Raw genomic sequence first — 15,148 nt, forward strand, 5'->3', positions numbered from 1 at the left:
CTTCCTAGTATCTAATCTAAACCTCCTGTCCTTCATCTTAAGGTGGCTCCCCCTCATCCTGTCACTCCAGGCCGTCATCCTAAACCTCTCTCCAACCCTTGAGGCACTGGAAGGGGCTCCAAGGTCTCCCTGGAGCCTTTTCTTCTCCAGGCTGAACCAGCCCCAGCTCTCCTGGTCAGTCTCCATAGCCATGGTGCTCCGGCCCCATGATCACCTTAGTGGCCTCCCTGGACTTGTTCCAAAGGTCAAATATAACCCTTGGGGCTTCCAAAATGTTCAGATAAAAATACAGATACACAGTTCTGGCAGCTTTCTCTTTCTCAGACTATATTTACGAAGTCAGTAGATGCCAGTGTAAGACAATAATGTCCATGCTTAGAAAAGACTGAAATCAAGTTGAAAAACTAATAGAAGTCAAGTAACATTTTTTATGACAGAAAAAAATCAGGAAAATAAACAACCCTATGAAAAAAGCCCATCTATGAACACATCCAAAAAGCCTGCACTGTATATATTCTGATCCTTTGAAGGGTTCATATAAGTATGTTAAAAAAAAAAAAAAAAAAAAAACCACCAAGGAAAATTGAAGATGTCCCATCACTCAGGCCTTATTTTTCAAGTTTTTTTGAAAAATATTTTCTTGCACACACACAAGTTTAAGTTCTCATGTATAGTTTAACATCCAAATATCATTAAAGGAATTTGTGTGGTTGTCAGACACGCCGGTGTCAGAAGCTACAAAACTGATATATGATCTTCTCTGAAGAGTGTATTTGTAGAGATATTTGAGTTAATTTTTCAAAGGCAAGTAAGTTGTCACCAGAGGCTGCTTCACCAACTTAATAATTTGTCCTTGCTGCTGCCAAAGCTGCAGAACTTGCTACCCCTTTCCTCCCTGCCAAGCATTTCCTCATCCACTCTTCCCAACCATGGAGCCCTTGCTTCCCTCTGATTCCTCCTGCTACTGCTGCTTAAATGATTTTTGAGTTGCTTTTACACATTAAGCCAGAATAAATCAGTCTGGGCTTTTTTTTTTCTGGTTTGGTGGGGGTTTAGTTTTTCTTGAGGTTTACAGTCTAAAACTGACACTTCTAAGCCTCTGTGCTAAGCTATTTAATAACATTTACTGATTTTCAATACCCGGTCAAGAGAGAGGGGAAGAGGAAAAACAAAGAGGGGGCAGAGAACAGGTAGGAGATGAAGAAGAAATGAGAAGAACTATTCCATTACAATGGTTAAAGAAGGCAAAAATTGGTGAAAATACCAGTATTACAAATTCAAGTGTAATTTCCAACTTCAACCTTCTCTTTTGCCTCTTTCTTTAATCTCCTCTTTCTTTAAAGATTTATCAACTCTTAGCTGGTACCCAGACAAGTTTGACCAACTAATGGACAGATGTGACTAAAAAGACCAAGAATCTTTTAACAGGGGCAGAAGTTGATGGAATTCTCCGGGAACAGGATAGACAAGTAAGGCTTGTTTGCATCTGATACGAGGAAGCTGCTGAGCACCTGTAATTTGCACCAAAATCAACAAAAGAGCTGATCATTGACTATCATGGCACCATCCACAGGTCTCCAGCCAGGCACTGGAATTTTAAAGAGGTGATAGCAACTTTTAACAGGTAATGAGGTGCTTCTTTTCCACCAGAAACCAATTGAACATATGAAAGAACAAGTAAGGACAATGAAATGCAAAGGAAAAGGTTAATTTGAGATTCGCCTGGGGAAGTCAACAGCAGCATAAGCACAACTAACCTCTAATTATTTCCCATTATTTTGTAAATGTCAAAGTATGGTCTTTAAAGATGCTCAGCTTTGTCAGAAACATGATTTCATTACATTTTAATCAGCTGCAGAATATTTCACTTAGCAAGTGAGTTTCATGGCTGACAAGCTCACTTGAAATGCAGTTATGTTCTTCTGTCAAAGACAACACCACTCAGAGGAAAATCTGAGACATCAAGAGTTAATACGATTTGCTCTGAAGAAATGAGCTGCAAATGATTTTCACACTCCAGAAGGAAATTAGTTTTCCCACTTTAAGAGGTGAACAGAAGAATACTTTGCTAATACAAAGAAGAGTACAGAGCAGCATACTTGATGAGACTTCATGGTTTACTCTACCCCTTTAGGCAAAATAAATAATTTTTAAAAAATAAATAAATAAAGATAAAGCCCCTAAACAAACAGCCCCAAGCCACTATTTTCCACTTAGTGCAATGCTACACATTTAAAAAGTTTTAAGAGCAAATTCTGATTCATTAATGGGCAATACTAATTCCTTATTTAAGATGTCACTTAACAGAGACTGAAAACAACCCTGTTCCACCCTTCTTTGTGGAAAATACATTTTTCACAACAAGAACCTGAGCTGCACGGACTGTGACACAGAGCAGAGGTGAGACAGGCTCACAGAGGGTGAAGCTGTAAGAAAAATCCTCCAGGACCAGATCCCGGCGGGTTCTCCGGAGCAGGAGAGGCAGCCCAGCCCAGCCCCATTTCCCCACTCGGTTTAAGGATCCCCTACCACGCTCAAGGTCACAAAGCTCCATTTCTTTCAGGACTTCTTCATCACACTTGAGGTTTCTGGGGCCAACTCGAACTGTGGAAGGCTTTTCTCAACACCAGTGCATGCTCTTTTTTTTTTTTTAACTAGACAACTCAAGACTCTTCGTTGTTTTAATTAATCAAAAGAAACTCACAGCATATTTCAGAGATGTAGACAACTAATACAAAAACCAAACACAACCCAGGTTCAGCTTCTATTTACTTCACTTTTATGATATACAAGGTAATTTATTAAAAACATTTCTTATCCCTCTTCCCTTGGTTATCACAATTCAGTCTTAGCATTTAAAAGGACAGGACTTGAAAAAAGTTTAATTTCCCTGTTGTGTCTGCCTTCAGTGTTAAGTTCTGTCACCTGCAACATCTGATATTAAAAAATACAACTTAAAATCAGAGTTGTTGCTTTTAGAAACTGGACAAATGTCCAGGGAAAAAAAAGCTAAATACTTTTTTCCTAACTTTTCAGATATAAGATATAAATTTAAAACTCAATTTGTTCTTTCAGAGTCTGATTTTAAAAAGACAATATATTGCTGTACAGCATATATTAAACATACAGATTGATCTCGATGTTTTAAAAGGCACTTAGCAAAGATGTATACCAATATAAGGTATTTACAAATAAGTTATTTTGGATAGAATTTGTCAATTCTTATAGGACATCTTACAGGAAAGCCTTAAATTCCATGTTTGTTTGTTTCAATGCAACAAAATTAAGTTTAAAGGGAGATAAATTAGGCTGGGAATATAACTATAAACATGTTGTTTTGACAGAAAGCTCCGAACTTATAAATCAAGTTATTATAACATTTATATAATCTTGTCTTACATGCTAAACAAAACAGTTCACAGTGATAAAACAAATAGCACCTCTGTGGTGTGAAATAAAAGAGAAAAAAAAAAACCCACAAAGTAATAATTAAAGTAAAAAATAATAGTCCATCTAAAAATTTAGTGCCAAATTACACTGTACCACCAATATCAAAGGAAATACGGGCCAGAATTAACAAATCCACAACCTAAAGTGTTCCAGATCCACTTTTCTTCTTCAGTAGGACCTTAATTCTATGGATTTCCAGCAGATTGGAATACACCAATGTGCTGCTGGTGGTGAGTGCTGGAATAGCTGAGGATGAGGAAGCATTCAGCACCTGGAAGGAGCCAGCCCTATAAAACCTGCTCAGTCAGTCACAAAGGACACATTTTATGAGCAGCTTTATTGCAGTGCAGGAGGCTGTCCTTGGGAGAACAGAAGGGCATAGCTCACGTCCTAACTACTGCCTGATCTGACAGATACTTTTCCTAACAGAGGAAAGAAAAAAAGCAGCACATTTTTATTCCCATTTACAACAAAACTGGAGCAACATTAATAATGTGAGTGCAGACTGGATATACAGAGCAAGGAAAGTCCTAAAAAGAGAAGGAAAAATATTCAAGAATTTTATGTAATAACCGAAAAAAAGTTACAGATTAACTATGGTTTTGTACAATTATTGTAGGGCTGAAGCACCACGTGTACCACAGACAGAAACAAAACTAAAATTCATTATAATTCCCACATTAGGGAAAGGGAATGACTCTCACTTCCCAAAACGTAGCATTATTCCAAAAAACCATAATCTCTTGTTTATGTTCCTACCACTGAACAGGAAAATACTCACTGGATTGAGACATCAGTGACTGATTCATAAAATAAAATTATTATTCTTGGCAGACATAAAAAACTATTTTAAGTTGAGGTTTGGTGTTCTCCCTCTTGATTTTATGTCTCTAAATACTGTGCTCATACTAATGTTTCCTGAATTTCCCAATACCATGCTGAAGAAAGAAAGATTTGTGACTGCAAGTATCAAAGCTGTCTTCATTTCTCATTCTTCTGAAGATGCACAAGCCTTTGCAACCACACAAGTAACTTGAGACACCTGAATGTAAAAATCCTTCAGCCAGTATTTTTGACCTCTGTGAACTCATAAATACAGACCCAAGTATGATCCCATCTTACAGCCAGTTTTAAGTATGAGAGTTTTCCCCCCATTTTGAGGGTTTTTTCCTTGTTCCTGATATATTTACACCCAAACCCTCCCACTGAGGTTTATTTTACTTTGGCTTGACTGTGATTCTAACATTAAAAAAAACAAACTAGAGATAAATCTGGATTAAACAGAAGTGACTGGTTGCCATTGCTTTTCTCTGGATAAACATAAAGTGTGTTTTAACTTGCCTGGCTTTTCCTACAGGATGGAACAGGAATTGTGAACATGACCTTGCTGTGTATCCAGGAGTATCCAGGGTGTGCTTGTTCCTGATTTCAGATAATTCTCATTTCCAACTCGTTCCCACTCCCATCTCCAACAGTCACTGCTCCCTCCCAGAACAGACCAGACAGAAAAAGCACAACTATTATCCCTTCAAATGCTAGGAATGAACAATTTTAGAGATTTCAGACTGATTTCAGCATAAGCAATTAAGGACTTGGATAATTCTGAGTAGAAGACCACCTGAAGGAGAGTTTATCACAGAAATTATTTGGCAGCCACAAAGTGCTCTTGCTCCTACTGCAACACCTTGGTTTTCATCAGTGTGGGGACACTACCTGAACTGCCCAAATGTATCACAGCCAGAGCTGGGAAGAGAAGTGAGATGTGGCAGATAAGAGCATTATTCCAAAAGGATTTTTACTGCACCTCTAGACTGATAAAAGATATTTAAATTATATTTAGATGTGCAAGTTTGGTACTTCACACATGAAGTCCAACATTACTGGTCAATACAGGTCACACAGCTTGTTCCAGGAAAACTAAATTAATGCAACCAAAACCAGCAAAAAGTTCATTCAGTATCACACAAAGCCAGAACCTATACAAACACCAAAATTATTCTGGAAAGAAGAAAAGTAATGGCTATTTTCTTACCGAAGACCTGATGATGCCTTGTATTCATATAATCAGTTTATATAGCCTGTGTCTACAAAACAGTATACAATATACTTTTTATTTTATATTAGATACGCTGTGAAATACTATGTGTGTGTATTTAAAAAAATATAAAAATAAAAGGAAAATACTGAAGGGGAAAATCTTTTATTTCAAGGACAGAACAGGAACAAGGAAGAAATTCTCTAGTGTGAGGGTGGTGAGGCCCTGGCACGGATTTCCCAGAGAGGCTGTGACTGCTCCATCCCTGGATGTGTTCAAGGCCAGGTTGGACAGGGCTTGGAGCAACCTGGGATAGTGGAAGGTGTCCCTGACCATGGCTGAGGGGGTTAGAATGAAATGGTTTGGGTTGGAAGGAATCTCCAAGATCATTCTGGGGTTCTATGGCATCCTTCCAACCCTGTGTAAGAAAACCACAGGCCTTAAGTCCTCACAATTATAACCAGAACAAAATCCCCTTAATTTTAGGTTCAGAAACACATGCAGAAAAGCCCACCTTCTGCTAAACCTGGTTAGCAGATAAAACATTAACTTACTGACCTGACAGGCACCATCCCTATGTGCCCATCCCACTTCTATCCAGAGGACACTGACTGGAACAGCTCGGCATGTAAATCCTAATTTCTTTGCTGCTCTCGTGATAAACATGACACAGGAACCAGCCCTGAGCTGGGAAGGGATACACAGCTCCCTGTCACCTGAGCAGTGCCCTTTCCCACTGGGAAGGGGCTGGGATGGATATCTGCAGCACACACATGCTCCTATTTGACAGGTTCAGCTATGTACAACCATAAATCAGAGACGTTTTAATTCTGCCAGCATGAGTCAAGACTGCTGCAATCAAACACCTGAATGGACAAAAAACTGCTGTTCAAGTACCTGGCAATGCAATTTGTTGCATGGGAATCATTTGTTAGGATCAAATTGAAAAGGCTGCTCTACTCCAAAGTATCTTTGTTGCAATTCTTCAGATTATCTTGACCAACCATCGTGACACAGGCAAGACAAAACCCCCTTTGAGCTGAACACACTGAGATTTCAGGACCATGATTCCTACTATCTCCCTATACAAGAACAGATAATTGCTGAGTTGCAAACAATATTAGCAGAAAGGTTGTGAGAAGAGTTTAAATCCTATTGCCCCTTATCTTCCAAAATCAGCTAAGAAGCTACAGAACACACCCAGTTTCTTCTCACTCTCCTTCCCAGAAATAAAGATGTAAGAGGACAGCAGACCATTACTCACCCTGCAATCACTTATGATGAAAATGTTCCTTGCTTCAATGACCTCCACATGGATGTTAAAGGAGAAAACTCAAACTGTATGGGAATCCATGACCAAATACTGGCAATTAAGTGATTTATTTTGCTTCATCAAGAGGTATTGTTCAAATGAAGAAAGTTTGGTTTTACTCTTAGTTCTACAGCACAGCCAACTGAAGTAAAACGTTCAGCTCTGAGTCTCAAAATGCCACTTTTCAGTTCATTACCCTCATCCCCTGCTGATGTGACCCTGCACAGGACATCACTGAAGAGCTCAGCTGCTGTGAGCTGCTGTCCCAAGTCACAGCAGAACTGAAGCACACACTGATTTTACTCCTGCATTTACTCAAGATGAGGAGACTTAGGCCATGGAAAAAGCTGTTTCTCCTCACACATTTCCTTGGTAAAGCAAGGGACAATACTTCATTTGCAGATTCCAATTTAAACAGAAAGTACAAACCCCTAGTGCTTGCTGTTATGGATCTGAAACCACTGGCAGCAGAAACACTACTTCAGAAAGCAGTGACAGGGCTTGGGGACAGGATTAAGCCATCTCCCTTCTGGCAAAGTAACAAACCTCAGCTATCAAATCAACAAATGAAAAAAGGGAGTTTGTTTACAGGTTATTTTCAATAAAATGACTCAGCAGGATTGAACACATACAAAAATGCTTTTCTTAATAACTATGCTAAACTAAATTAAATATAAGAGGAGGACAATCCTACCCTCTTTCCATATGCCAACAAATACAGAATCACCCAGTGCTGGGCAACCACCAGCTACCTCCATACCTCAGCAAGCCCTGTCCTTGACAACCCAGCAGGGCAAACTGGCACTGGCAGCTCTCACCATGGGTTCAACAGGAGACACTGCAGGGATCTCATTGCTTTTGCATGATGATGAAATCTTCATGAATGATAACAGTATTTCTGTAACTCCTCTAATCAACTACATTTATGATGTCCTGTACTTAAGCTTCTTTTAATGGAATATTTACAAAGATATTTCCTTACATCTGGCTTTTGTTTGTTGTGCTGGGTTATAGAATTCAGCAGCTTGTACAGATTTCCCTACTATATTCTTATAGTGTACATTAATCTATAATGTATCCAGTTTTTAGTAATTCCATTAACAAATCCATATCAAGTCATGAATTTAGGATTACTAGTGAGGGTTTTTTTTTCAGACAATTAATGAAAAGTACATATTCTTTGCTGGCACATCAACATTTTTACAATACATGAATTTGCAACTATTCAATTTCCAACACTATAGCAAGTGGAGGACTGAGACAACCTAATACATTTCTTACAAATATAACACCAGTCACAAAAGCTCATTTCAGTACCATAGTCCTACCAATAAAAGCTTCCAAAAGAGACATTGTCCAGTGAATTGCATTTGCTAAAAGCACAAAAACAGGTAAGAGATCATCTTTGGTATCTAATTTTGAAATACTGCAAGTGTTGCCAGGCTAACTGGGCAAACCAAATTATGCACATGTCTGTAGATGTATTTTACATATAGAAAATAAATACACACAAACACACAGTGGGACTTGTGATAAAGAAATTTCAAATATAAACTGAATAAGAAAGCAATTAGGGCTATAAACTCCTGGTTAACTTTTCTGCTTAATGCATCATTTCCAACAATAAAACATTCACTTAGGTTCCAACTTCCACACTTTGCTCTTAGACTTGTTTTCCAGTGTTTCTTTAAAAGAATATTTCAAATATTTTGTTTTCCTTACCAAAGTTTTAGGTTTTTCCAGGCAACTCAGAATTTCATTCCAAGCTGCTTCACTGGCTCATTACCAGGTGCTACAATTGATAAGATCACACATCTCCATTACCCAGGGAACGCCAAATGCTCCCCCAGCCCTTTAAAACAATCACTTTCCTTTCTTGTAAAAATATCTCAAGCTCCATCTTCCATTCCAGTCATCTTTGAATACGGAACAATCACCCCAGTGGGAATCCACCAGACTCCTGGAGCTGCATAGTTCCTGTATTTTTAAGAATATTGAGCTACCATACGCTGTAACACTGAAGGGGAGAACCCCCCTTGCTTTTCCAGATTACTTTCCACCTTTAAATATATACAGGCATATCAGGAATATGATACTCTGAGCAATCCAGTCTAGTGGAAGGTGCCCCTGCCCATGGCAGGGGAGCTGGAACTAGACAGATCTTTAAGGTCCCTTCCAGCCCAAACTATTCTGTGATTCTACGAAATTTTTGCCTTTAAAAATTAGTGGTTTGATGAGATTAATGTTATATTTCTTCTTTCTACAAAAACCTCCAAAAAAACCACAGGAATTGAAGAGATACTTTTCATGGTTTGCAAGTCTCACAGCTCAAGAAGCTACAAAGTTATTATTAAGTTTAAATAAAGTTCAGGCAAAATTATCATTCAGAACGAAATGGCCAATGCAACCCATGTGGTTAGTCAACAACAGACTGTCAAATGACAGACCAGACTGATCCCAGTTGTTTTCCCCTCAGACACCAAGGGAAAAGCAGCTAATGTTTTTTTCACCCCTAAACTACACCTACACAGCAAAGAAAAAAATGCAAGAACAGGTGCTTCCCTCCAGTCACTTCAACAGAAGCTCACTGAGAAGATGCAGCAGAACACTCATACAAACAGAATGGCTTTTTTCCTTTCTATACACGAGAGCAATTAGATTTCCATGTTACATATACAATGTCTGCATCAAAGAAGGAGGATATCTTTCTTTAGAGATTATTTACCTGCCTACAACCTTCATAGCAACTTCCCTTACTCCATTTTCTATAACTGTGTCCCTCTTAGTGATCACCTATCACCTAAAAACCTAAGGGCCTGTTGGACTGAATGTTATCACTCTGTCAGCAAAACAGAGATTTATGACATGGAGATGAAGGAGAAACAGCTCTGACCTCCTCTCCTATGCATCCAACTGTCTTGCTTATATTCAACACATGACCAGCAGGTCCCATCTGAACACACCCCCTCAGTCAGCAGGGCTCACCAAAAAACAAACCCACAACATTTAACTTGGAACTGCTTCTCTCTTTAAAAAAAGATTACAACATTTGCAATAGGGAAAAACTCTTTCCCAGCAGATTAAATACATTTCACAACACAGGTTAAAATTTTTACTATTTCTTTTAATCAACACCAGGTTTTTGACTGAGTTTGGCTTAATTATTTTAAGCCAGTATAGATTTTCCATGTTTGTTTGAATGGCTGAGTTCAAGGACTGTGAGCACCCTGCAGTAACAACTCACATGGCACACACTGAATTACATCAATTAATTGTTCATAAATGACTAAACTGAACTCTTCTGGAAGATATTCAAGAAACTTCCTCCTCCTTGGGGTGGATAATTCACAGACCTATAGCAGAGCCGCCCAACTACCCTTGGCTGTCACGTTTACACTGCTTTCACCCAGTTATTGTGTAAGGTTAAAATGGCAGGAATTCACAGGAAACACAAGAAAAAAGTTCACCAGCAAAAGTATCCAGGTCGAAGTGTACATTATACTATTAATGATCTTAACAAATTTCGGAGATGTGAGAAGTCTTTAATGATCCATGGCTACTTTCTAGTCTGCTGTTAGAGGCAGAAAGGAAACAACCCTGTATGATACCAGGACAAAGTTTCAGGACTTAGCTGGGAAAGGAGTGGTGACTGCTCAGGGCACTTCAGCATCCCCCGAAGTTGTAACTGAGCTTCAGGATAAGACCTGACATTTTAAGTTTCAAATTACTTAATGAGAGGGAGAAAGCAGCCAAAAACGTCTTACTCCTATCCTGAGTACAGTAATACGGATTTACTGAGAAGAAATATGCCAGCAACAAAGTACACACTTTCTCTTCATTCACCCATCAGAACACCCTCAAATCTGGAATGTGCAGATCCAGACTGAATTATTCAATTCAGTAACACTACTTAGATTAAATTTAAATGTGGAGAGGAGGCAAAAAAACAACACCACACATTTACACAAGTACTTTCTAAAGCAAGTAAATATCTTATTCTCTGTAGCAGTCCTACAGACAGAGCCACAGAATTGGCTGCAATTAGGTCATCCCACGCTATCGCTAAGAAGATTTGACGATTTCAGATTTAAGAACGCTAAAAAAAAGTGGAACCTCTGTATGAACACAGACTCACTGAAACATTTCAAAGCCTTTTCAAAAAACAAACATTTGCTGAGATCACACCTGGCAGAACGAAAGCTCAATCTGTCCCATTCAAAAGAGAGCAGAGCACTTCGAAAGTAAGTTATGGATAATAAAACACACACATCAAGATCCCATTTGAAGACATTAAAAAATACTTAAAAGTTTTATCAGTTTTTGCTACAGGTAACCTGACACTGTAACAGAAAAACTAAAGAGGCAGAATAAAGACATCAGAACTAAATGGTTCTCTCATTAATATATTACCTTTCTTGGACTGCAGATATCTCACAGCCCTTATCAAAGTAGGCCAGATCCGTCTCATTTCCCTAAGGTTAAGCCGGTGAACAGTACACAAAGTAATCATCCACTAAGGCATGGCCACCATTCAATGACAAATATAGCTCAAGCTATTTCTCATCTGTCCTATTTTTTTGGGAGGCTGTGATGAAGCTTTTTCTAGAAATCATCACAACTGGCAGCTGTGAAGATCCTGGTGCCTTTGTCCTCTTATGCAACCCCTGGTGTCCCCCTTCTCCCCTTAACAGGAATAACAAGAGATTACAGGGCTGCTCTCCAGATTCTGGGGCAGAGGGGATGGACATGCAAACTTCCCTGAAGTCATGTTCTGAGAACAGAGGCGACCAGAGGAAGAGGTGGGATCATTTTTCATTCATTTCAGTTGCTGGAATGGGTGGGGGGGAATCAATACCTTTTATCATGGCCCAATGAAGCCATTCCCAACCCGGCTGGGGCATCCTCTGGGACTGGAGTAGTGCAGGAGAAATTGATACCTCAATACTAAGCAGCCTGAACAGCAGATGGCAAAAGCTTGCTTTTGCTTTCAGAATATACTTCCCTACTTTAAAAAGTTACTTTCTGGGAGGTACCTTCATCCTGACCCTCACAACAGTCCAAGGAGATGAATCCCAATTTCATCTAATACTTCTGTTACCCAATTTATGACACACAGATCTGGCATTGTTGCTACCCTCACGGTAAACAAGTTTTACTAAAAGCAAAGGACACTCTGTATTAGCTTTGTTTCCAGCTACCGTTACTCATTGTTTACTAAATATTATTCCCTTGTGAGCTGACAGGTTCTGCACTTCATGAGACCAGGGCGTGGTGTTTCTCTTCTCCCATTTCTAAGTCGATTCTACTCTATGTGGTACAATATGTCAATGTGTGGCAAGGAGACTAGTTTAGCCTGAATATTTCTGAAAGGTACAGAAAGCAGGCAAGACAAAGTGTTAAATGCTTCTTCGTGTGCACTCCTAATTACTAGACAATAAAAATTGTACATAAATTTAATGTTTTTTTTCAAACAACTAACCGGCAGCTATGCGTCTCGAATCCTTAGCTCAGATACGTTTGCCCTGCACTTCTGAAGTAACTGGCTGTCCGTGATCCAAGATTACGGTGACGCAATACTTCACTGCCAGTTTCTCTTCCAAAAAAGAAAGTACATTGAAATGAAAGCAAGCACGAGGAAGGTTATGCTTACAACCAGCAACATTCAACTTTTTACTGTTGTTTTCCATCTAAGGAAGATTTGATTCTTTAGCTACTAACAGAATTTCGACCTTAATCCCTGTAAAGTCACATCCACAACTCCAATATACAAATAACGTCCAGATGATAACACGGTAAATATTAATGTTTTGGGGTGAAAATATTATCACGTGAATGACTTTCCCAAGTCCATCTAACTATTGTTAAGCTTCAATTTCAAGTCCAACCGTCTCATTGTAATAAAATCATGCTCTGTGGCTACTTATTGTCTCAGTTTGGGGGTGGATAATAGGGGTGGCAAATTCAGAGACATCAAGTAAAAACATGCGAGTCTTCCGCTCCCTACGATCAGGATCAGACACTTAAAAACTACTTCTAAAAGGTGAGTGAAAGCAGAATCACCCTCGCAGCGGCTTCAAACATACAAAGATCACAAACAAAGCCGTCAGATCCTCACATCAGTGCAAGTACAAACCAAACAGCTCAAGCGCTCTTTTCATTTCAAATCATTCTTAAAGGCAGAGGGAGAAAAAAAAAAAAATCCCACAAAACGCGAAGCATCCCAGCTGTCAGGTGAAGCAGCTCCTGCAGAGGGGCAGCTCCGCACTGCAAGCGCATGACCAGAATATTTATTTTCTAGCTTGGCTTTGGCAGGAAAAAAACCATAGAACCACAGGTGGTAAAAGGTTAAGAGGGAGAGAGAAATGCATACATATATATATATATATATATATATGTATACACACACAGATATATAAATAAAAGGTCGGAGTACCTTTAGCCCAGCACATGGGGAAGGGGCTGCAGCCGCTTTTCTCCATGCAGCCCGCACCTGCCCGCCGCGGGGGCTGCTGCCCGGCCACCTCCAGCAGCCACATACACAGAGCGCGCTCGACGCCGGCCAGCTCCGGCACACAATGTCCCGATTCAGCGCTCCGGGCTCCTGCGGGGGGAGGCTGGAGCCGCCTGGACGTGCCGGATCCCGGGGAGAGGAGGGAGTCCCGGCCCTCCCCGGGGCGGTGCGCCTTCACCTGGCCGCGGGGGGAGCGCGGTGCCCCGGCCCGCCCGGGGCTGCGGCGCGCTGCGCTGCGGGGAAGCCGCGCCGCTGCCTCATCTCCCCCCGCGCCGGAGCATCATCCACCTCCTCGTCCTCCTCCTTCCCGGGAGCGGTGCCGAGGCGGAGTGAGCCCTGCGGAGGAGGGCGGGCAGGGGCGGGAGGCGATTACCCGGCTCCCATTAATATGCTAATCCCCGTCTGCTGCCCGCGCCCGGCCGTCTCCGGTTCACGCTCTGCGCAAAGCCAGAGCGCTGGAAATGCCGCCCGGCCCGGCTGCGGACCGGCCTCGCTTCGCCGCTGATGTTCCAGTTCCCGGCTGCCCCGCACCGCCCCTTCCCTGCCGCACCCGCGTTTTGCCATCGCTTTTACACATTTGCTGTGTCCGCTTACCGACACAAGCGCCAGGCATCATGAAAGCAAAACTTCGCTCTAAGCGCACGGGAACTTCCCTAGAAGCACTGGAGAACTTCCCCAAACTTCAGCAGGAACTGGGGTCACATCAGCACTTGCCTCACTCCATGAGATGATGGATGGAAGAAGCCTGGCAGTGCTGCTTGGCCATAAAGAATGAATATCGCAGCCCACGCCAGTCCTTAGTGCCACATCCAGCCCCCTCTAAACCCGGGGCTTCTTTATTGACTTCTCATCAGAAGGCAAAGGTCACCTCAAACATTCACCCCAGATGGTGAACGGCCTTTGTTTCTTCTTAACTCTGTAGCACCTAACACCAAAACTGCTCACAAACAGTTTTCTTTTAAAATAGTGAATATAAACACTGCAAAAGCCGATGTTTATAATAATCACACAACCAGGCAGAATGTGTATATGGAAATAAAGTCAATATCCATTTTACAGCAAAGTATTTCACAAAAATTATAAATAACTGATTCAGCCAGAACACGTATTAAAATCAACAGGAACAAGATTCACACTTATCATTAAAGCTCTTTATATATTCCACGGTAATCTCTTCTCACTCCCAGCCCTCAGCAGTAAGGCGTAAGGCTTATCCAAGACTAGAACCAAAAGGGAATTAATCTAAAGCCAGCAGCCTTCAACTTAACCTATCTGCCTACTTGTAGCAGCATGCACTCGTCTACAGCATATGTTTAATTACCATTCTTTACTGCCATCTCATTTCTCAATATACTGACTGGCCTTGCAGAATTAGTGGTGTATGTCAAAATTCTTGATTTAAAAAAGAAGAAGAAAGGAAGCAGAAACTGCATTTAACTATTGTCTGTTTCTCCATTTAAATGAGAAAAAATATTCACTGGAAAAAAAAAAGAGAGAGAGAGATTAGGCCACAACCAGGCCCATCAGATGTTCTGCATCACTGCTCAGGCACAAAGCTCTTTCTGGGGCTGAAGAAAGCCAAAGGGAACTGAAGACATGCCTGGGTGCCTTTCTCCCCCCACCACAAAGTTTTCCAAGCCCCTCAGTGCTACACAGCCAGACAAACACTTCTAGCGACAAGGTCGATTATATTTACCTTCAACAATGAAGCAAAACATGCTACAGTAAATATTTAAACCCCAATTATTGTAGTGGTGTGGGTACAGAAGGGGCACAGACAGTGCCTTCTCTGCAGCTGGCAGGGCAGGAAAGCTGCTGCTGCACACCCAGCTCTGCCATG

The 15,148-nt window shown here is 40.9% G+C and overlaps 1 protein-coding gene across 9 annotated transcripts in view; it reads right to left on the minus strand.

Moving 5' to 3' along the window:
• PTK2 (protein tyrosine kinase 2) overlaps nucleotides 1-15,148 on the minus strand; it is a 187,792-nt gene that overhangs the window by 116,221 nt on the left and 56,423 nt on the right. For 3 of the 9 annotated variants that reach the window (XM_064398522.1, XM_064398529.1, XM_064398515.1), the window contains exon 1: nucleotides 13,231-13,718. The exons of 3 other annotated variants lie outside the window; for them this stretch is intronic. In XM_064398522.1, coding sequence (XP_064254592.1) covers nucleotides 13,231-13,333 — 103 coding nt within the window. In that variant the 5' untranslated portion in view covers nucleotides 13,334-13,718. Of the gene's footprint in view, nucleotides 1-13,230; nucleotides 13,723-15,148 lie in introns of those variants that run through there. 3 more of the 9 variants (XM_064398506.1, XM_064398500.1, XM_064398539.1) reach the window with 2 other exon arrangements.

Source organism: Passer domesticus, chromosome 1, assembly GCF_036417665.1.
Source record: "Passer domesticus isolate bPasDom1 chromosome 1, bPasDom1.hap1, whole genome shotgun sequence".
Classification (NCBI taxonomy): Eukaryota; Metazoa; Chordata; class Aves; order Passeriformes; family Passeridae; genus Passer; species Passer domesticus.